This window comes from Scomber scombrus, chromosome 17 (assembly GCF_963691925.1).
Source record: "Scomber scombrus chromosome 17, fScoSco1.1, whole genome shotgun sequence".
Classification (NCBI taxonomy): Eukaryota; Metazoa; Chordata; class Actinopteri; order Scombriformes; family Scombridae; genus Scomber; species Scomber scombrus.
In genome coordinates this window covers 10,837,999-10,860,628 of record NC_084986.1, presented here as the reverse complement: position 1 = coordinate 10,860,628, position 22,630 = coordinate 10,837,999, and the positions used below count along the sequence as shown (strand labels likewise).

The following is a 22,630-nucleotide window of genomic DNA, read 5'->3' as shown; positions in this document are numbered from 1 at the left end:
ATGGAGTCTTTAAACAGACATCTTGCCAATGATGATGTGGTCAAATACATCCTTACCATCTCAGTTTACTCTTAGATTACCAGGCTGATTCTCCTCGTTGCAAGTGCCACTCAGTCCGTCAGCACTCTCCGCCACGACTGCAGTGATCTGCAGCCTCGGCCCGTTTCCGGTCTGCCTTGGCACCAGACTGGAGGTGAAGTGTTACATGTGTTGGATTCCTGTTTGAGTATGCTGTGTGTGTGTGTTTATCTCTTGATGATAAAAAAAGGAAAATAGACAAGTATTCTTAGCAGATTATATTTTATTCTTTTTGTTCGCTTTCAGTTTATTTAGATTGTCTAATATACACCTGTATAACCTCACGTCGCCCATAAGCGGCTGAGTCCACAATGCACTTCCCAGGTGCCCTAGCTCGATGCACAACCAACCTCGCTAACATTTTTAAGACCTGCAGCCTGGAACACTGGTCATAGATCCACCCGGACGTTCCAGTCCACACTAATTACGGCAAAGAAAGTTTGCTTTAACCGCTTTTGTTTTTCTTCAAAAGTCAAATGAACAATGGTCAGATGCACTTCTTTGGAAAATTGCTGCAGTGTGTATGTGTAAGTTTGAATGTGTTTGTGTGTGTCTCGTTATTTTTGACAATGGTGTGGATCTGTTCTGATAGACTTTTATTTCTCTACTTTCAGAGGCCCCGCACAGAAAAATCCTAGCCTTTATTGTGCTGTGTTTTGTTCCAGCCTAATAAGGACAGCAGGGTGTGTAATAGGAAGGAACAAAAGCAAGCACTTTCTCTCTTTTTTTTTTCTTTTTCTTTTTTTTTAAGCTTTCCAGGATTCTGGTTCGTGCCTGATGCGATAGAGAGAGAAAGGAGACAGATTGGTTGAAAGCTGCCGGGAGAATAAACCCCAAAGTCAGCTTTGATTTGTCAAATTTCAACCTTCATGTCAGGTTGTAAATGCAATTTCAACTAGATTTTTTTGTTGATCTAGTTTTTCAAATTATGCAATTGGACATCTGTGTGCTTTTACAGTACTCTCGAGAGAAAGCGGTGAAAAGAAACTGACATGTGGCACAAATCAAATAAAGGCTTCAGCAAACATTCATACTGATTATATATTTAAAGGATTTAAGGGCAGATGAGCTACTCTCTCTCTGATAGTGACACTACAGAACCCTGTTAGTGATTAGGGTTTATTTCCCCTTTCAGCAGCTGAGCTGAAATTTTACACCCCCAGGAGCCCTTGACTGGAAGAGAGAGTAGATGTTTACAGAGTTGCCACCCACCATAACAGCCTGTGTATGTTTGTGTCTGTGTGCATTTGGAACAATGGATCAGATGAACTATTTTTCTTTTTTTCTTTTTTTTTTCAGATTTGTATAAGAGTGTTGTTCTATTCATTGGATATATTGAGAGTATTTTTTTTTTTGTGTGAATCATCTGTTGGGAGGGGGCGATTTGGTTGATTTATCAAATTTGATTTTTATTTTTTAATTTCTGTGCTACTTTAGCCCATCAAGAGGTGTTACAAAGAAGATAAGCAGTTCACTGTGGGATACAAAACTATCTACGCCAACGCCAACTATTCACTTTTTCTGCTCATCGTTCGCTGTTTAAATTAAATTCAATGATCACCCTGTTTCGAACTCCTCCCGGTTTAATCTGGAGGTTAAAATCTCGTGTCCCCGCGTTGGACACTTGTTCCCCTTACTGTCTGGGCTTTTAACACAGCGACTACTGGCGGATGAAAGGACAGGATAGGTGACACCTTAACAAAAAACCTATCTCGTTCAATCAAACCAGTTGTCACATAAGGAGGTGTTTTAGATTTTGAAGGAAAGGCTCTGCTAGCTACTTTGTGTTATAATCCTGTGAAACTCTGGCAGTTCTACTGGGTATAAGGGCATTACAGCCTGCCATACTGAGCCAAAGGGCTCTGTTTAGATCATGATCACAGACTGAAGGGCTTTGTCATCAATATCAGTTTGTAGCCATGGCCCTGTGGTGTGTGGGTAGTTTTATCTGGCTCTCGCACTCAATGTCTCTTCTGCATTTGGAATCAGCTCTAAGTTTTGACACAACATGCCAGTTCAGTGTTCACAGATGTCTGAAGCTATTTTTTGTCTTCACCCTGGACATCCGCCGTGCTGCCCGGGTGGCTTACTCTAACAATCCCCCCCCCCTACTCTGTCCTCACCCAACATCTGCCATCCTATATTACGATTATAAATTCCCCCAGAAACCAGATTATTGGTAGTAACATTTGTCTTGGAAGTCATGCTGCACCACAAAACGCTGTGGTACCCCCCTACACACACACAAACACACACACACACACACATAACAGCCAACCAACCACAGGGGTTTCCTGCAGTCTTTTCAGGCATCCACCAAGTGTGCAAAGGGGAGAGCAAAAGGTTTTTTTGCATGTCAGATTTTCTGTTTCCCCTGTTCCTCTTCCCCGTCCCCTCTCTTGATTTTGATCTGGAAATGTCCGATAGCTTTTATTTAATGTGGAAAAAGAACACAGAAATAAATTATTTGATTTTTTTAATGCTGTAAACTGGGTTATCTTGTCTGCTGTGTGGAGTGGGTTTCATTTAAAACATTTACACCTCAGTAAAGGAGATCAGTAGCTGTGTTTTCATAGAGAGACACAATCAGACATCTGAAAGAATTGTTTATTTGATCACATCTGGTTTCATATCTACATAAATAGACAAAGTGTCACTATTTTACATCACTCTTACTCTAAAACAGTATTATTGCATATACACAGGCAGTTGTACATGAAGCATATCAGATGGCTCATGAAGTTACAGAAAATATATTTACTTTAAACAAAAGACTCGCTCAAATGAAGTGTTTTAAATATTTCTTGCATCTTTTCAGTCTCTGAACCACAGCAGAAGGGATGTTTTTATTAAATAAATCCTTTTTTAAATCTATCAAGTCATGAAGTAAAGACTTGATCTGACTCATTGCGTCTCATCAGTGTGACATTTTGAGCTAAATGTATCCAACTAAATGTCTCCTGTGTCTGCTCTGTTCTGAACCAGATTAAAACACAAAAAACACTAAAGTGCAAACTGAGCTGCTTAAAAAACACTCCAGTGTCTTCAATGTTTGTGCTTTTCCAGCCAACAGAAACACTGGATTCATTGCAAAGAAGAATAAGTCTGTATGAATAGACTTTGACAAAGTCATGCATATAGAAAGAAAGTGGCAAAACAGTGAGTTCCTATGAGTCCTTACACAGTTATATTGCACATCAAAATCTGTTTTATGCTACATACTTCTATAGGGTGGTATTTCAGATGTGCTTTTCACAGTAACTTTTATGAGCCTTGAATAAAACATTTACATTTACACAAAACTCACAATTGAACCCAAACGTTAATGTAAATAAATCGTAAGTGAAGGTCTCTAAAAATGTGTGGAAATCTTTCATAGAGGAAACGTTTGTGGGAAATGTGCTTGTTTTCTTGTTGAGTTGGACGAGATGATCAATAACTAGGATGGCGAAGTCCATCATTAATAACCTGCCCTACTCTGCCTCTGATTGGCCAGTAATCGTTACCGTCGTTGGTTGGGTTGGTTAGATTTAGGCATTAGGAGTGAGATTGGTTAGTATAAGAATCTCAGGGTAAGCCAATCAGAAGAATAACTTCACCATCCCAGGAAAACAATTTGGCATACAGTATGTATGAAGCTTCCGCCAGTAGCCGCTTAGTTTAGATTAGCAGTAATCTCTATAAACAGATATCTGCGTAGCCGATGTGTTCCCAGATTGGATTAGCAGGGAAATAGTTTGCCTGGCTCTGTCCTAATCTAACTAAATGCACCAACCAGCTCCCCTAAAGTTCACTAAATGAACACAGTTTGTATCACTATAGTGATAGAAAAAAAACTAAATTGTCATTTTAAAGGTCCAATGTGTAGGATTTAGGTTTGTCCATTTTGGGCTACTGTTGCAACATGGTGGGTTCCTTGGAAGAGGACCCGCTCCCTTTATAGATATAAAGGGCTCATTCTATGGTAACAAAAACACAATTCTTATTTTCAGGTGATTATACATCAATTAAAATATACTTGTGAATATATTTCTGCCAATAGATCATCTAAATCTTACACACAGGTCCAAGAAGTCACTGCTCCTGGAGCTGTAGTCTGGCACATAAACCACCTGTAATACCACCTTTTGTTGTTTTTACTATTTGGTTTTTAAACATGATATAATGTGTTCATTAGTGAGCTACAGAGGTGCTGGTAGGCAGGTTATGGCACCTTTGGATAGAGCAGTCCTTATTCAAAGCTTAGCTAACCGGTTGCTGGCTTAATCGTCTCATTTCATTCATGTCAAGAAAGCAAATAAGCAGATTTCCCAGAACTATTCATTTAAATATCCTTAAATTGTAGCAAGAAAGAACATTTTATTTACACTACAATGACTGACCCCAAGTCAGCTACATATACAGTACATATATTTACATTGTTTATGTAATGTAGCGTTTCTACAGCCCTTTATTACTTGACATTAAACCTGCTGGACCCAAACGCCACAAAACCAAAACCTCAATTTACCAGCAACGCTTTCCGGCTGCCGATACCCTGCAAATGTACGTCATTTTTACAAGCAGCAATTTCATTTATTAATTTTTTTTTATGTCAAAGTGCATCATACCAGCCCTGCCAAGCCTTTAGAGTCAACATCACCTGACAACATTCAGAAAAGTACACACATTGGTACTTTAAAAAAAAGGGGTTGGGTGGGGTGAAGGGGGGTACAAAGATGACCTTTGTGCAGCCTGTGCAAATTGTGCCCTATACTCAGTCACACTCTGTGGGTCAGATGAATCATCGCCAAACAGCCTAAGGTGATTGGATATGCGGTAGTCGTAACAATGGTGAAATTCGCAGAGCCTCCTCAAACAAGACCCTATCATGGTGTCATCAGAATTCGTCTTCGGAGCTGTCGGCCAGTAGCATGGCCTGGTCCTGACGGCTGGTGCCGGGCTCGCGAGGTTGCTGAGGATGTAAAATGAGACTCTTACATCTCAGTGTCGATGCACACAAACCATGATGTTTCTAATCATCCGTCCTCACCACCTCATCCAATACACAACAATAAGTGATTAATATAAGTGGGGTATTGACCTCTGGCTGTCTGACCTTCCTCCTCTGGTGTTTGAAGCTGTTCCTCCTCTTGCGGTGAATCATCCGGATGCTGTAGAGGGCGCCGACGATTAGCAGGGCCCCTGTGATGCCGATGCCCACTGGGGCCAACATCCCAGACACATAGCCCGCCTGCCGAGCATGGAGACACAGAGGTCAAAATGGAGGTAAATTAAGATAATGAGTCTAGTGAGTGTAAATCCATTTAATCTCCACCCAAATTATCTTTAACAAATTATCACCACTGGTTTTTCATTTTTTGACTAAAAACAAGACTTTTCAAGGACAGTAGGGGGCAGTCTTACCTTTTCTCTGATCAGTTCTACCCAGCTACGCACTAGAAGAAAAGAGCCATAGATTTACCAAAAACCACAAACTACTGGACTCTTTATTTCTATCTATGTTGAGCTTGGTAGTTCTTATGATAGCAGCAAATGAAACACACTCTAATAATAAACTGATGGTTTATAAATGTGTTTGCTGTGTGTGTTTCATGCTCTCTCTCATACTCAGCCCCTGGTTGCGTTGAACCCAGACAGGAGGTGGAGGAATGAGGCTGTATGGAGGCTGCGTTGAGGATGTTTTAGGTGTGTCAGTCAGGTCTTCTTCACTCTCTTCTTCAACCGATTCCTCTGAGTTTTCATCCTCCTCATCCTCATCCGGCTCCTCTGTGAGGATCAAAGCAAACCAAGAAGGAAGGATCAGGCTAGAGTTGTAGCTTTTCCAATGACTGATAGTTGAAATTAAAAAAAAAAAAAATTTAAAATGATTGTCAGTAGGCAATTAAACTCATGTGACCCTCAGACTCCATCTCCTCTAACCCCGATCGGGATTTATGCAAAGGATGGTGGGTTGCCATGGTTACTGTTGTCGTGGCACGCTGGAAGGATGAGAGTGAGGGGCCACTGGTGGGCTGGTTGTCTTCAAGGTTTGGTGTCCTCACAGCATCTATACAGCAGAAATTACACAGCACAGGGAGAACAAGAGAAGTGAAGGTTTTCACACAGTTTTTACAACCGAAGCTCATCTCCATAATGTGTGAGAGACAAAATGCCTGATTAGATTTGGAAATGCATTTATTGTATTTCAATGAGTCATTCAAAAAATGCATCTGCAAACATAAACCTGCTTTCATATCACAAATACATGACATTGCAAAGTCGTTTTCCATCATTTACATTCAGTACATTACATTGCAGATAATGATGTCAGTTCCTGTCAAAGTCAAATAAATTTGGACAGACTTGAAAAGCCCTTTTTTTAAAGAAAAAAGGTCATATGTAATTAAAATAATAGGATGTAAGAAATGTACAACCTAAAGGTCAGATGACAAACAGTATTATATTAGGAAGTTATGTTGTAAATTCAAACTTGAAAGGTGAGCAATATTCAAACATGGACAATATAAACTGCACAGATAATGTTGCAGCTTCTTAGATTAAAGAAGTTTCTAGCAGCAGACTCTGAAAGATCCTCTCCAGATTTGTGCACATAAATTGTGTCTGATGTTTTTTCCATAAAAAAGTTACATTATCTTGTTAAAATTCTTAAAATTACATCCACTCCCTAGTTAAAACTTCCAGACTCTATAAAATATTGTTCATTTCAGAAGTTTAGCTGTTGGACACAAGATAAAGTCCATTCTCAGCTTCAAGTTTGTACTTCACACTTGTGTAAGTTGCATGCTCCAAACTATTTGTGATGTCTCAAATCCTCATCCTCATATGCCCACCCCTTAAAATACGGTTTTCAATGAGCACAGAGAAACTTTCAGCCTTCTAGTGTCAAACTCTTCACATATAACATTTTGCACAAACAGGCTTAAACATACAACTGTATGAACAAAAAGAAAAACATATTTTTGAGTGGAGGGGGACTTTAAGCCTGAGTTGTTTTCCAACTACCAATCAAAATGCCTTCATGCAGGTGAAATGTTTACAGATGAATCACCGGTGTCAAACTAATTCTCACATCTCTGACTCTGTGATTTGAATGTAGCCTGGTCAACAACCTCATGTTTACATTGAGATTCCTGCCACATCACTTCTCTCACCTTTATCAGAGTGATCCTCCGACAGTCCTGGCTCACTTCCGGCGCGACGCTGCGAAACAGACGGACCCAAGGAGCTGATTGGCTCCGGGAGCTCGGCGCCGGATGTCTGCCAAGGTGACGTCCAGTCTGGCATCAGCAGGGGTGAGGCGTGTGAGGGACCGTCACTGTCTGTCTCCACAGTGACCAGCTGGTCGAGGTCCACCTCTGACAGAGGCATGCCTCCGGTCGCCATGGCAGCAGGAGGCTGAGCGCTGCCGGGCACCAGGGTGACTGCGGTCGCTGCTGCTGCCCCTTCTGATGTGACATCTTCAAATGGCTCAAAGATAAGAGGGAGAGCCTCTGATGACATGGTGCCCTCTGTGGCTTCATCCTGAGACAGTGGGACCACAGTGTCCACTGTAGTTGTGTCAACACAAGCACAGAATCAGGGTCATGATACGTAGCACTAGGATTTCATTTCCAAAGGGCAGAATTGTTTGGACCTTTTGGTAAATGTCAGAAAAACACTGTAGTCTGAAAAAGTTTAGTGCTTATGTCGGGTTGAAATCAGGGCAAATGAACAATGCCAAGTTGATCTTACAGTTTTCAGCCCCGCACGTAACTCTGCTGTTAGCTTAAATGAAAAATGTATAAGTTTTCTATTTGCATAGCGGCAACTGAGCTCAGCACATAGCGCTGAAGTATTTATGTCAGAATGCGGCTTTTTGAAAAGGTGCCTTTTTTGGACATGCAATCTTCTCATTAGAGTCACTTGCACTCTCTGAGCAGCTAAGACACAATGAAGGGTTGTTTGAAAAAAAAAGGTTCCTTTCTAGATAAGAGGCTACCACAGAGGAGGTGGTGGTGGGGAGGGCGCTCACAGGAGAAACTCTTACTGCATATCTCTCAGGCGTTTTTCCTTTAGTCCAAAGCATTTTTAAATGCTTATAAAGACCGCAATCCTTTTACATAATACCGTTTTGGGAATTGTGGGTTTTTTTTGTGAGCTTCCTTTCTGTTGGGAGGAAGCTTCATCAAACAGACAATCCCCCTATGGAAGGCAGGAGCACATATTGGCTCAGACAGACTCCGTTAATCCATTTCCCTCTCCTGACGCTCTGAATAATAACCTGCCTGGTTCTTTACAATATGAGGAGTGTGAAGGGTGGGAAAGAAAGAGAAGAGATGGGGGTAGAGGGGTATGTGGGGAGGTTATGGATAGATAGAGAGGGGATGAATCCTCCAAAGACTTGTATAACACACCCCGCCACCAGCCTTTTTCCTTGCAGTTGTCAGGTCAGGAATAGAAAGTAATTAGACTGCCACGGGTCCCAGCTGGGGTTCAAAGTGGAGCGTGGAAAAGCGGGCGCCTTCTTTGCCAATCATCAAAGGCAATCTCTGCCGCTAGATGTGTCATTTTCATTTCCGACACACTTTTTAATGAAGCCTCCTGAAACCCTGCGAACTCCGGCAAGCCGTTAAAAATGGTTTGTTGTGGAGGAGGTTCTTATTGGGTGACAATGACTGCAGAGCATTACCTTACACCACTTCACAGGGATTCTGTGTGTTTCAAGGTTGCAGCTATGGATTTAATTAGCCATGAAAACGAGCTTTTACCCCAATCTTTTTTTCATTTCCCAGCAACATTAATTATGCTTTTCAAATTTTTGTAAGACTTACCACCACTTGGTCTCGCAGCCTCAGTCCAAAGGCTTTCCAGGCCGTCCTCTCTTGGCACCAGGTTTGGTCCGATTTCAGGCAGCAGGGGGTCTGGGATTGTGGATGTTGTGGCTCCATCATGGCCCCACATTGACAAAGAGGTCCGAGGGGAGGCAAAGACAGAGGGAGGGATGGGGTTTTGAGATGTCAGTCTCTGGATCCGCACCGAGGGATTTGGAGGTTCTGTGGATGATGGCCAGCTTGTTTCTGTGTCTTTACCTTGTAGAGTATCCCCATCTTCAGGTGGTTTTCTGTCTTCTCCATCTTGGTTATTCTTTTGCTTCTCCTGGATAAGCTCTTTACTCCGACTGGATGCCTCCATCTGTGGTGGCACTGCAGAGGAGGCCGAAAATCCATCTGGAGTCAATCTTGGTGGACTGACAGCCATGTCCGACTGCTTGCTTTCACCTGTGGGAGTTAATACAGGCTGCTTTGTGCTCTCTGGATTAGCAGACAGCACTGAATCCGCCTTTGACTGTCTGTGAGCGTTTCCCATCTCCGACGCACCCCCGGCCTTCTTTACCTCGCTGCTCTGGCTCCATGCCTCTCCACCAGCCACACTCAGCCCAGATCTTCCATCAAGGCTGTCCCCGTTTTCTGTCTGCGTCACTAGAGCAATCCCCTCAGGTCCTGTTCTGCGTCCCTGTGAGCCAGCCCCTCCCTCTGCACCTACATTCAATATTGGGTCACTTAGATGTTTTGTATCTGAGAGTTTAGACTCTGTGGGGTGAGTTGTCACTGAGCTGGCGCACTGCCCATCACAGCTACCGTCCTGCGTGGGGGTGAAGTTTGGGAGGTGGACAGGGTTTCCATAGACACAGAGACAAGTCTCAGCCAGGAAGAGGAGGCGATAGAGCGTCCCGGACATCAGCATCTCTGTCTTGTCTCAATACCTGGTGAGAGTGGATGCAAATGATAAATGCTAATAGGCTTAACAGAGGTGTAAACAAGTCCCTGCCTGAAACTTGTACACTTTGGCACCCAGACAGAGAGACACGGCAAAGGTGAAGGAGCCTGTAGAGGACGATAGGTGGCAGGGCACACATTATAAAGGTGTGCAACGGCAGATTAAAGGGTCAGAATGCCAAGTGTTTTTCATTTGAGAACTTCACATGGGCTGTGATAAGCACAGAGAACAGGATTAACTGTGCGTTTCTGCCCGCCTTTGCTTTGATGCTGCAGTTGCACCGTTCTGAATGGCTCAGCTAATTCGGATGAAATTCCTTTTCATCTCAGACTCCTCTGTACGTTTTGTATAAACAGAAGGAAATACAGGGACGCACATGCACACGCACACACACACACACACACACACACACACACACACACACACACACACACACACACACACACACACACACACACACACACACACAGGGAGAGTGACAAACAGAGAGAGAGAGAGAGGGAATCTGACACAGCAATCCTTAGCACCCCTCCACACTTCAGCTATAAATAGCAGCAGGTTTTCTATCCTCTAGGATCCTCTTCAGATGGATCCACCAATGTTGAATTTGTACTTTACACAGACCTGCACCTCTTTTAAAACAGATACAATGCACATGACCAAATACTAAATTTGATTAAAAAATAAATCAGTCTGTGTGAGACAAATCTCTCTGTGTGTGACACATTTGTTGCTTCTCTGATGTAATACCAATAATCACCTAATATCAATCACATCTGGAAAAAAGGAAACAGACACGTTAAAATCCGTTATGTTGGTAAATTCATGATTAAAATACATGATTGGTAAAACATGATTAAAATAGAAAAGGTGACACCAATCCATATTGCCTGAGTCAGACAAGCGTCTGAGACAAATCATCATCAAGCTCTGCTGATGCACAGTCCATCAATGTCACAGCACAACCCCACTTTTCTGCCTGCGCACCTCCCCTGTGATCAATGCACGGAACTGCCGGTATCATCATGCAATCCACACCACCTGACTACACAATTGCTCCAGCATATGTAAACAAATTCACACTGCGGTGTTGAGTCCCAATTCTCCCATCTGACTGCACGGGATTACCGTATTGGGGTTATACATTCACTCACAGGGACTATATGCAACCCCCCTACATCGAATCACTCATCATATTCTGGTATTGAGAGCTACATTTACATAAGCGAACAATTAAAGTCGCATATGGCTAAAAATAAAACTGCCGTTACCTTCAAGACTTCATGACGGATTGCTTTGCCCGGAGGATGCAGAGCTTCTTTTGCAGCTTGCAGGAAAATGCAATAGGCACGAATACAAATTGAGGGTAGTCTAACGTGGAAAGCAAGCTGAAGGAGAGGCTTGTTGTTGTGCAGCTCAACGTCACAGACTGAAAGTCTTCTCTACGTGTGTCCGCGCTCCCGGGCTCCTGAGGTGCTGCCACCAAATGCTTAAAATCTGCAAGGATGTATTAAAACTGCGGGGTTCAGCTGCTGATTTAGGATAACTGTGCAATTCTTTCCACAACATTAATTCCTTGTTGTGAAATCAGCAGTTAATGTTTCGCCTGCACTGCCTACTTTCATAGTTTTTCCTTGTCTATACAAAACAGGCTATATCAGACAACTGGTGGTGCTGAGTGGACAGCTACTTAACCTCAAGTTAAAGGTCGCTTCACTGAGAATAGGGGAGACCAGGGACAGATGTAACATAATTTCCTTACTTGTAGAGTTCATTTGGTCAGACTTTTTAAAATTAAGTTTTAGTCTCAGTCTTGTCCCAAATATCCTTGTTAGTTTTTGTCATATTTAGTCTGTTTTAGTCTTAATTAACTATTTTAGTATACAATTTTAGTCAAAGAAATTACATTTTAGTCTTTTTTTAGCCATCAGATTATACTGAACATTTCAAACAATCTAGTCTAACAAAACCAATAATTTTTGTCAAACGTATTTCACATAATTTTATCTGATCATTATCTGATGAAAAGTACAAGTTGAATGATTAAGAATGCAGCTAGACATAAGGTTTTTGGTCTGATGGTATCAATATAATGAATACATCCAGATACGGAACAAGGTCTGATTTTAATATTTATTTTGAACCAACACTGTTCAACAACTGGGCCCCAATACTCTCTTTTAAACAATGAGAGCTGTACAGAAATAAATCTTTTTGAAACCAAATTAATTTTTTTTGGAACTTACCTTTCTGGTCTGAACAATAGAAATAATAGTAGTTAGCCTAATAAAATTAAAAATAATACTGTATTTACAAACCAATTACTAATATATCTGATGTTGGTTATTACAAGAAAAGAAAAAAAGCACCCTATGGTCTTAATAATGACATGAAGTTACCCAAATTGCTGTTTAGCAGGCTAGTAAACAAGGTATGGTTTGCTTGAGTAACACCAGCCATGATAAGCAAAGGTACGATTATACACTGCTATTTTAAACAATGCAGATGCACCCTATACACACACAGAAACGTGACCTGAAGTATATTTTCCTCTAGTATATAAGTGTAACTATCGTCATTGTGTAATGGGCTCTGACCTGAGAAGTGCCCCATGGCAAAATGATTGGGAATGATTATTTTTGTATGAGTCAATATATTGATTTTTTAGGAAAACCCTGCATTGTATACCTTCAAGAAATACCTTTTAAGTAGGACTTTTCAGTTATTTAATAAGTGAACACAGTTCTATAACTTACATATTGCATTCAACTGTTTTTTGAACAGGTAAAGTCGGATATGCTTAAATTGATTTAAATCCAATCACCTCATCCTTACAAAAGAGGTAAATTTGATTTGTAACTTCATCAGTAACTATCTGGAGGATGCATCAATAATCAAGTAGGGGTAGAAGAAACATCCTGTGAGATATTGGACTGGAGTGGAAGAAAGGTGAGGTGGGACATAATGGAATCAAATGGCATTGACAGCAGTTAATGGTATAACATTTTATGGTAATTGTATAAAAAATGATATAATATCTTCATGAGATTCCTGGATATGAGTTTTAGTATGAACACAGCCTGACAAAACTAGAGTGGGCTTATAGTGACAGCAGTATCCAGAACAAGTTCCAGTGACCCCCTGTGGTAGCACAGTAAAGTTTAAGATGATGTTTATTATAGAAATGACCATTCAAATCTGACAAAAATCTGGCCACAAAGTTACAGTTGAAAAAAAGGGTTGTGGGAGTGAGTGACCAATTTTCATTTTCACAGAAAGTACAGTAAGTATCTTTTGAGCATTTCTAAAAAACAAAAAAAACAAAACCATGTACATATTACCTCAGGGCAAGTACACAACACATTTTTTGGGGGGAGAATATAGTTTTCATGTATTGCTTTGTTTAATTTTCAAATGTAGTAAATACAAGTTTAGAGTTATTAAATTGGGATTTGTGTATTTGAAAAATTTCTAAAGGACTGAAACTTGGGCCCGACCGATACTGGATTTTTGGGGCCAATGCCAATTAGGATATCAGGGAGTCAAAAATTCCTATGTTGATATATCGGCTGATAATCTTACACAGAATATATATATATATATATATATATATATGTATATATGTAGGCTATATGTACTACAAATATATATGAACACAACGTGGTTCAATCTATCTTCACTTGTAATGAAGATAGCTTATGGAGGCTTTGATATTTTACAGTTTAACTATAAACTTTATTTCATAAAATGACATCAGTGCTGGGATAATGGGATATTTCATAATTATAAGGTAAATTCCTAAAAATAATAAAATACATACAACAAAAAAAAACATATCAACGTTTATATTAAACTTGAATTGAGATCAAATGTACATGACATGTTGACTATATAATTTTTTTTAAATTATCGGTACATAGCCTATGGTACAACATATGCCGATACCAATATATCTGTGATAGGTCAATATCGGTCGATAATACCGGCTGACTGATATATATAATGGTCTGGCACTAATTGAAATGAAACAAAACATACTCTAGGCATAAAGTAAAATCAGAATCAATATAATAATAAATGTTTTCATGTCGCATATTTTAAGCTTTTTTTTTTAGTCAGGCAACTCCGCGTGACGGCATCGCCTCTCTGAAGACCCCGCCCAGCCCAACAGGAAGACAACAGATTTGAGTTTTTTCTTGATACGATGCAAATTTGCGACTAATTAACAGACGCTCATTTACAAAACAACGTTGGTAAAATGCCATTATTTGATGGATTGGGAAGTGGAGCGGAGAAGACAGCGATCGTCATTGATTTAGGAGCAGCGTTCACAAAGTGAGTATCAGCTGTTAGCTGCTCGATTAGCACAGCATGCTAACGTCGTTATCTTTTATATGTTTCTGTGTTTTTTTTCTTTTCTAGTTGTCCGTGTCTTTGTGATTTAGGGCTGAAACAAGGGGTCTAACTTTACAAACACATAATACATCATTGTAGAAACCGGCAGCTAACATGTAGGCGTTATAACAGCCTTAAACCCTGAATAAATGTGTAAAGAAAAACAACAAAACTCAACACTAGCAGTAATATAACCAACTACACTGCTAAATAAAACACCCTTAAAGTGCTCATTTTGGTCATTTTTAGACATGGAGCCCATTTAAAGCTTAACACTTTATCATTTATGTAGCTGTCTTTGTTGACATGCATTGAAGGCGTTTTATAATGTTGGTGGAAATTAAATAATTGTAGAAATAATCGACAAACTGAGCAATGAATCTAAAGTTACTGCCTGTCTTTTGTTGTTGTTCCTCTCTCTCTCTCCTTTAATGCTGTGTCAGTGACCTAAATCTTTATGTGTAAGCACCTGAAAGCTTGTCTGATACTAAAAGTCACTTGGGGTTCTGGTCAAAGTGAATAAAATACTGGAGATTTCCCTTTTAAATGTTAAATTAAAGGTTGTAAAACTGTTAAGCTGGCAGTGTTTGTGACCCCAGTGTACAGTAATGAATGGCAGCTGGGTGGAAATTCAGCACTAGTTATTTTATGTAATGTTAGCACAGGGGTGTCAAACTCATTTTAGTCACAATACAACCCAATTTGTTCTCATTAGGGCTGGACCAGTAAAACCACTGCATAGTAACCCTTAAATAATATGTAATATATATAATAACTTTACTGTAATAAACCATCTATTCACAAAACAGATGAACAGCCTGAGATATCTTAAGAAAAATGAGTTCAATTTCAACAATCTTTTGTCTCAATCTGGAGCACAGTTTTGTTTTAATTAATGCTCATATAAATACATAAATACACTAAAAGCTTGTTCAAAAAGATAAGACGTCCCAAACATACACGAACCTGATAAGAGATACTTTTAAAATGTGTCGAAGCCCACCGAGGAAAATGTGTCCTTCAAATTTGAATCACACTGCAAGTCCCTTATATCCAGTTGGATATCCACAGAGGACCTGACTTTGGGTGACGAGTGAAAATAAGCGAGAATAGTGACGCATTTAACTGAAAAATTAAAATTACTTTTCTTCAATTTTCATACTTTGCAAAGTTATCCAGTTGGCCAGATTGGACCCATTGGCGGGCTGGTTCTGGCCCACGAGCCGTATGTTTGACACCCCTGCGTTAGGACGACATATTAGCCTGAGGCAGATCACATGAAGATCAAGAGGACTTCTCTCTTTTTTTTAAAATAAAGATTTCTTTGTCTACAGTGAGCGTCTCACACAGAGCTCCTTATTTGATTTTTGGACATCTGAGGCGCCCTCTAGTTAAGAGTTTGCTCCTTCAATACAAATTATTCCTCAATAAAAAAGTTTGATTGCCATGTTGGTACGCATCATATTTATCGTTGTTTCAGTTGCGTGCAGCTCACCTGACAGCCTCTTTTTCTCACAGATGTGGCTTTGCAGGGGAAACGGGGCCCAGGTTCATCATTCCGAGCGAGATCCGGAGGCCAGGACAGCAACAGGTGATACGCTGATGTGCTTTTTTTTGGAAGCATTTGTGGAAAATGTAAAAAGAAGTGATGTTAACCTGGTGTGTGATGTCTCATTTAAAAGGCCATCAAAGTGGTTCAGTACAACATCAACACAGAAGAGCTTTATGTCATCCTCAAAGAGTTTATCCACATACTGTACTTCAGGTGAGGCTCTGCTACTTTTGATTTTCACTATTAACAAGTTTAAGAAAGTTAGTAAAGTACTCATACTGTGTGTGTGATCTGCAGCTCAGTTAATAAAACATAAGAATATTGTAACAAATCAATAAGTGACTGAAATTTTTTTAATTGCATTCAGTGTTTTTAGCAATTAAACAAATCTGAAATGCAAAGATATTGCCTGTACTGCTCTGCCTGAAGGCAAAAGATTCAGTTTGCTATGTGGATTTGGTAAAACTGGAAACAAAGGCCATTTTATGTTTTATTGCTCATTATATGATGATCTTGAGGGTAACAATATGTAGTAAAATGTCCTTAATTTCTGATGATTTTTTCTGTATGGAAGTTATTTGTATCAGTGTAATGTAAGACCTCGTTCTTGTCTGTGTTTAAGAGATGTTTTACCATTACAACTGTATTATGGTGTACACAATAAATAAACTATACAGAATATATGCTTCTATTAGTTGAAAACTGAGTGATTCTGCCTCATCTTATATAAGTTTGTCTTGGTATTTGTCTTAATCAGGCACCTGCTGGTGAACCCTCGCGACAGAAGAGTGGTCATCATCGAGTCCATCCTCTGCCCGTCTCACTTCAGGGAGACGCTCACCAAGGTTTTTTTCAAACAGTTTGAGGTACCAGAAACTGCACATCATGTGTTGAGCAAATTCTCTACTTCTGTAACTCTAGTTTGGCAAAAAAATAGAGACAATTTTGCTCCAACCTCTATCTAAATTGATTATATAGTAACACATCTATTTTAACCTAACAGAAACAAGTAGTAGTAAATATCAGCTACAGTTTGTTGTGGGTTTTCTGATGTTTTATTGTGTGTCTTGTGCTGTTTCCCAGGTGCCCTCTGTGCTGTTTGCACCAAGTCACCTCATGGCCATCATGTCTTTGGGTATCAACTCCGCCCTGGTGATGGATTGCGGCTACACAGAGACGCTGGTCCTTCCTGTATCCTTTCCCTGTCATCTCGTAGTAGAAAAACAGTTACAGAAATGTCTCATTAACTTTCAATTTGGGATTCGTATGTTACCACCTTGACTGTGAAACCAGGTTTATGAGTGCACTCCTATTCTACCAGCTTGGGAGGCTTTGCCTTTGGGTGGAAAAGCCATCCATAAGTAAGTAGCTCTAACAGATTTAAGAGGAGAGTGTGACATTGCCTGATGGTGTCCTATTTTTGAATATTTTTGTCATGGAAAGAGCATTTCTGTTTCACACTTGAAACCATGTGACATTAAAATGGAGCTTTGTTGTAGATGTGTGTTTTATATGTCCTATAACAGCATGTGTCTGTATTTATTGTAGAGAATTAGATGGACTTCTTGTGGAACAGTGCACTGTGGACACAGACACAACCACAGGGCAGAGTGTGCCAGCTGCCATTGGTAATTACTGTAAAATACTCGACTTTTAAAGCATTACCTTTTAAATGCATTAATGTGTAACTCTGCTACGGACTGTTGATTTGTTTTACGGTGCAGAGCGCAGGAGAATATAAAGGCTTTGACTTTACTATGCACCATTTACTATTTATAAGTAGAACTAGTTTCTGTTTGACATCTCAGTGACTCCCTTTCTCAATTTGTGAATTATACATATGCATACAGTCTATTTTAGAGTTCCCTTCTTTTTCCTGATGGAGGGAACAGTGTTGAGCTGTGAGATCTACAGCTGTGGCACAGTGAGGGAAGCTACACACATGTACATCAATAATTAAGACAGAGAGCAGGCTGACTCACTTGACTGGACTGGAAGTGCATGTCTGCCTTTAAAAGTGCAAAAGGTCTCTGAAATCAATCACTCATACCACACATGATTCAGGAAGAAAATTTAATGCAGAAACTGGTGTCAAAACACCCCAAAAACCAAACAATTTTATTTGGCAATAACGTAGAAGTTCCCTGAGGGGATTTGTGGTAAATGTGTTTTCACAAAGCAGTCATAGTTGTCATAGTTTGCTGCGGTGTCAGCTCATACTTTTCTAAATGCTGATTCAGTCCCAACACAGTCAAATGGGGGGAAAAGGCTTATCTTTGCAGAAGTGAGCTAAAAAAAAAAAAAAGCTTCACTTTCATTTCTCTCTCTTTCTTTTCCCCCCCATCCTTTCCTCAGGGACCATCCCAGAGGAGACTGTGGAGGATATCAAGGGTAGGTTGTTTCTGAAGAAAAACTCAACAGCTCTTGCTTTGTTTTCTTAAAGAGTTTAGTATCACTCTGGTAAAGCAATTAAAGAACTGCTTAAAATATACCTGTTGTGAAGTTTGGTTATATAACAGCTGGTTTGGTTTGGTTTCCTGCAGTCAGAACATGCTTTGTCAGTGACCTGCAGAGAGGCCTCAAGATTCAGGAAGCCAAATTTAACCTGGACGGCACCGCCGAGGTGAGTCACAACTTATTGCTATACTGGTTGTCTCAGTTATTCTCGGTCTGTGTACAGATGTTTTAATCAGGGCTTAAAGTTGTAAGGCACCATGCATGATTTCAGACAAAGAGCAGTTTTAATTCATATAATACTTAATTCAGTACATTGCACATATTTCCGCCTGGACAGCTGTTCAGTCTCACAAATCCTTTCTTGCTTTAATCCCTGTTTAATAAAACTTTTCTTCCTTTTGATTGTGTTTTCGAAGCGTCCAGCCCATCCTCCAGATGTTGATTACCCTTTGGATGGAGAGAAAATCCTGCATATCAAAGGATCCATCAGGTAGGTCATCAGATGACGCTGTCATTTTTCACTGAGCTGACAAAATAGAGTTGTTTTTTTTCTGTAGATTTCTTTGAAAGTGTGTCTCACATCTTGAGATTTGCATATTTTATTTTTCAGTGTAAGCTGTGCATGTCAAATGAGATTGTCCTTGTTTTTTGTTTGTCTCTCTGCTGAACTGTGTTTATTTATTTGTCTATAACTCGCTGGTTGATTGTGTCTGCACTGTGTCTTTGCATAGTTTTGATCATAAGAGTTTCTCTTCCTTTCTTTTCAGGGACTCGGTGATGGAGATTCTGTTTGAACAGGACAATGAGGAGAAGAGTGTGGCCTCGCTGATACTTGACGCTCTGGTGAAGGTAGAGGAAAAGTCTTCATTGTGTTATGTAATGGCATGGGTGAGGGAAATATGTCACTGACTTGTTATGAACTGAAGATGAGATGTACATCAGCTATCAGGCTATAATCAGGGCAGAAGCAACATAAATATCTCAGTTAATGTTCTTATCGCTATTGTGCTGCAAGGCTTCAGCATCTTTTGCAGGGAGGAAGGTAGAGTCCCAGTTTTTCTCTCCATACCGTCCAACGGGGGAATCGAGCACACAGTTTGACTTAATAATGTGGTTGCCATGGCGATGCTCGGCCGTGGCCATTCCAGGGAACAGAGCGTGGATTTTGTTGTTCCATGTGGGGCTCAAGTCAGCTCAGGACAGCCTCATTAATCTTAATATGTAACGCAGCAGACTTCAAAGCAATATTAACCTCAAACTGTGCAGTACGCTGCTCACGATCAGTTGATGTGAGGCACCAGTAGAGCTCTATACACAAGAGAAGGCACTGCAGTAAAGCCAGCAGCAGCTACTTTCATCCATTTTGTGTGAGTCTGCACCTGTCCTGATTACCAGACAGTGTAATCTTTAGTGGTGGAGCTGAGCTGCCTTTTCTTTTCTCCTACAGCACTTATATGACAGACAGAGGTTGGTCAAATGTTTTGTTTATTGAAAGGGCATAATGAAGTGAGATTAGTATTTTATAGAAGTAATTACTTGCACATTTACCAGGTCAAAATTTAAAGCACTTCAACATGTGCGTGTTGTTTTTTCCACTATATCATGCTTAAGTTAAGAAACTCAGATTCTGTCCTCCATATATATCAGATTTTTAAGGACTGTGGACATATAGGGCTGATAAAAACAATTCTTTATTGTAATTCTCCTCTCTGAGAAAATGTGTCTTTGTGTTTCTTTTCAGTGCCCCATTGACACACGTAAGGTGCTCTCTGAGAACCTGGTGGTGATTGGAGGGACAGCCATGCTACCGGGCTTCCTGCACCGCCTGCTAGCGGAGATCCGCCTCCTGGTGGAGAAACCCAAGTACAGCGACGTCCTGGCCAGCAAGAGCTTCCGCATACACGCTCCACCCGCCAAGCCCAACTGCACCGCCTGGCTCGGAGGTCAGACATGAGGTTTAATTTATTGCCATCTGTTTAAAGGGAAACGTTGCCCATTTTTAACCAGCATTGTATTATTACAATGTGTGGTAGTGTATGCAAATGTTTCACTTCCCTCCATGTTGCGTGCATTCAGAGTCTCAGACTACAAACTACTAATTTCTTTAATGGTGCCTTCAAGGACGGTAAAATGTGGGTCTCCCAAAACACTCCTGTGTACCATGCAATAAGCTGAATATCACACTCTTTAGAGGAGATTTAAATAGTGAAAGTAACTGATGTTCTTTTCTACACAAAATCCCCAAAACACGTAATTCATGGTGGATAATAATGAATGCAAACTTTATTCAACGTTAGTCATCGGGCACCAGTTTAAAATATAATTGCACATTTCTACTATATAGGTGACCCAGGTTTAAGAAATCATCATATTCACAGCGATGAATTACTTCTTTAACTGGAGGTTTTCTTAAAACAGCGTTGCAGATAGATATTCATTCAGTATCAGCATACTTCAAAAATCATAATGTCAGCCTTTATCAGCTCTAAACAAGAAGATGTTTGAAAAATATTGGCTGTGACCACTTTTCAGTCTACTTTCTATATTCAACCCTTGCTCTGCTCACCAGGTGCCATCTTCGGGGCGCTGCAGGACATCCTGGGCAGCAGGTCGGTGTCCCGGGACTACTACAATCAGACAGGCCGCATCCCAGACTGGTGCTGCTTGAGCTCCCCTCCCCCTGAATCTCTGTATGAAGCAGGGAAGACCCCCCCTCCACTTATGAAGAGAGCCTTCTCCACAGAGAAGTAGATTGTGCTGCAATATAATTCAAATAATGTACTTCCATGTCTGATAGAACAGTCCAGTAATCTTTAATGTAACATTTCCACACAAAATAAGTTCATGTGTTACCTAAACAAAGAGCTCTAGATGTTTTTAATATCTAGTAGTCACACATAAGTTTTTGTATGCACTGATTGTGGACTGTTTGATAATCAGGTGAGCTGTTTTCTGACCTTACCAGACAGAACAGATATTAGGATTTGAGGCCGTTGGATAAGCATTCCACTAAATATGAACATCAGTGGTTAAAAAAATCACGGTGTTAAAAAATTTAAATGGTTCATGCGCTACATGCAGCATTGTCTTCTGTTGGAGTCTCATCGAGTAAGACATCAAACCAGTACATGCTGATTCCCTTTCTCCTTCCTTCTGGATTTAACTAGCAGTTAACTGGAGGAACACAAATGTATCAGATGATAAAGCTAAAGTCATCGATTTTTCAGCAAATCTACAGAAAATGTTGCCCAACTTTATTTGAGTATGATGTAGTGTGAAAGTTTGGTCATGACGGTAACATCCTGCATCAAAACGTTTTATTTATTTATTGTTTGTACTCCAAAGTGGAAAGTGATTGTTCAAGTCATTAAAGGCCCTTCACACTCACACAGGTGTTCTCAGTTATTCTTAACAATTAATATCCTCTTGAATTTAAATGTGGGTGAAGCAATGCTGGAGGTTTGCTGAGGTCACTTAACTTCATATATTCAAAAGAGTCATAAAGATGGTTCCTCTTCACAGTTGACTTTCAAATAGAGGTAAAAATACTCGCCAAAAATCATGTTTGTACACACCCATACAATCTTGCAGAGAGGTGTTATCTAGTCTCACAATAACAGACAATCAGATATCAGAAAGGCTGCCCTAAAATATTCAGATTGGAGTGCAGGGTTTTTTTTTTAAACACACTAAATGTTTCAACAAAGTTTTAACAATGAATCCTGGGAGATTGTGCTCTATAAATGTTTTGCTCATAGAGACTGACTTGTGAGTTTAGGTGTAATCAAGCAAAATAATAGAGAAACATCGTCCGTAGTTGTGAGCTTTAGAATATGTTACAGGCAGTGTCGTCTTTATCTGTAACCTTTTAATTTAACTATTACAACAAATATATATTCTGAATTGAATGACATGTTTTCTCATTTTTATTTATTTTCCATAATTTTACAAAATTAGCGAAAATAGTGCCTTAGACAGGTACATTGATTATTTAGTTTGAAGATAGTTTTTTTGTGTATAAACAAAATTATCAATTTCATAAGTTTTCAAATCTTCCACCAAAAGCTACAAAACCAGCGCTCTTTATTTGTGATGTTGCTCCACAGCTTGCTGCAGATTCTCCAGTAATAAAGAAAAACGCACTGATAATATTGAAGTGTTTTCCACCTGATTCTTAATTTCTTGCCAACATGTAGGACGACACAGCAGAAACGACAGCATCCTTTTCACCATGAACACAACAGAAATGCATGTACCCCATATATTCAAACTGTTTACGACACCGTGTGGGTTATTTCAGCTGACAATCTCAACATGTTTTTATGTCTGTGTGCGTCCCAGAATGGACTTACATCTGTTTGGCCTTCTGGGTCACATTCATCACTCAAT

General features: G+C 40.0%; 1 protein-coding gene across 1 annotated transcript; it reads left to right on the top strand.

The window, feature by feature from the left end:
* Window positions 1-13,982: 13,982 nt before the first annotated feature.
* On the top strand, window positions 13,983-21,622 carry actr10 (actin related protein 10). The gene is made up of 13 exons (XM_062437085.1): window positions 13,983-14,172; window positions 15,751-15,823; window positions 15,915-15,997; window positions 16,542-16,650; window positions 16,868-16,975; window positions 17,078-17,145; window positions 17,333-17,412; window positions 18,140-18,175; window positions 18,328-18,407; window positions 18,658-18,731; window positions 19,009-19,090; window positions 19,983-20,184; window positions 20,811-21,622. The coding sequence occupies exons 1-13, from the start codon at window positions 14,096-14,098 to the stop codon at window positions 20,990-20,992; spliced, it is 1,254 nt and encodes a 417-aa protein (XP_062293069.1). The 5' UTR covers window positions 13,983-14,095; the 3' UTR covers window positions 20,993-21,622.
* The last annotated feature ends 1,008 nt before the right edge of the window (window positions 21,623-22,630 follow it).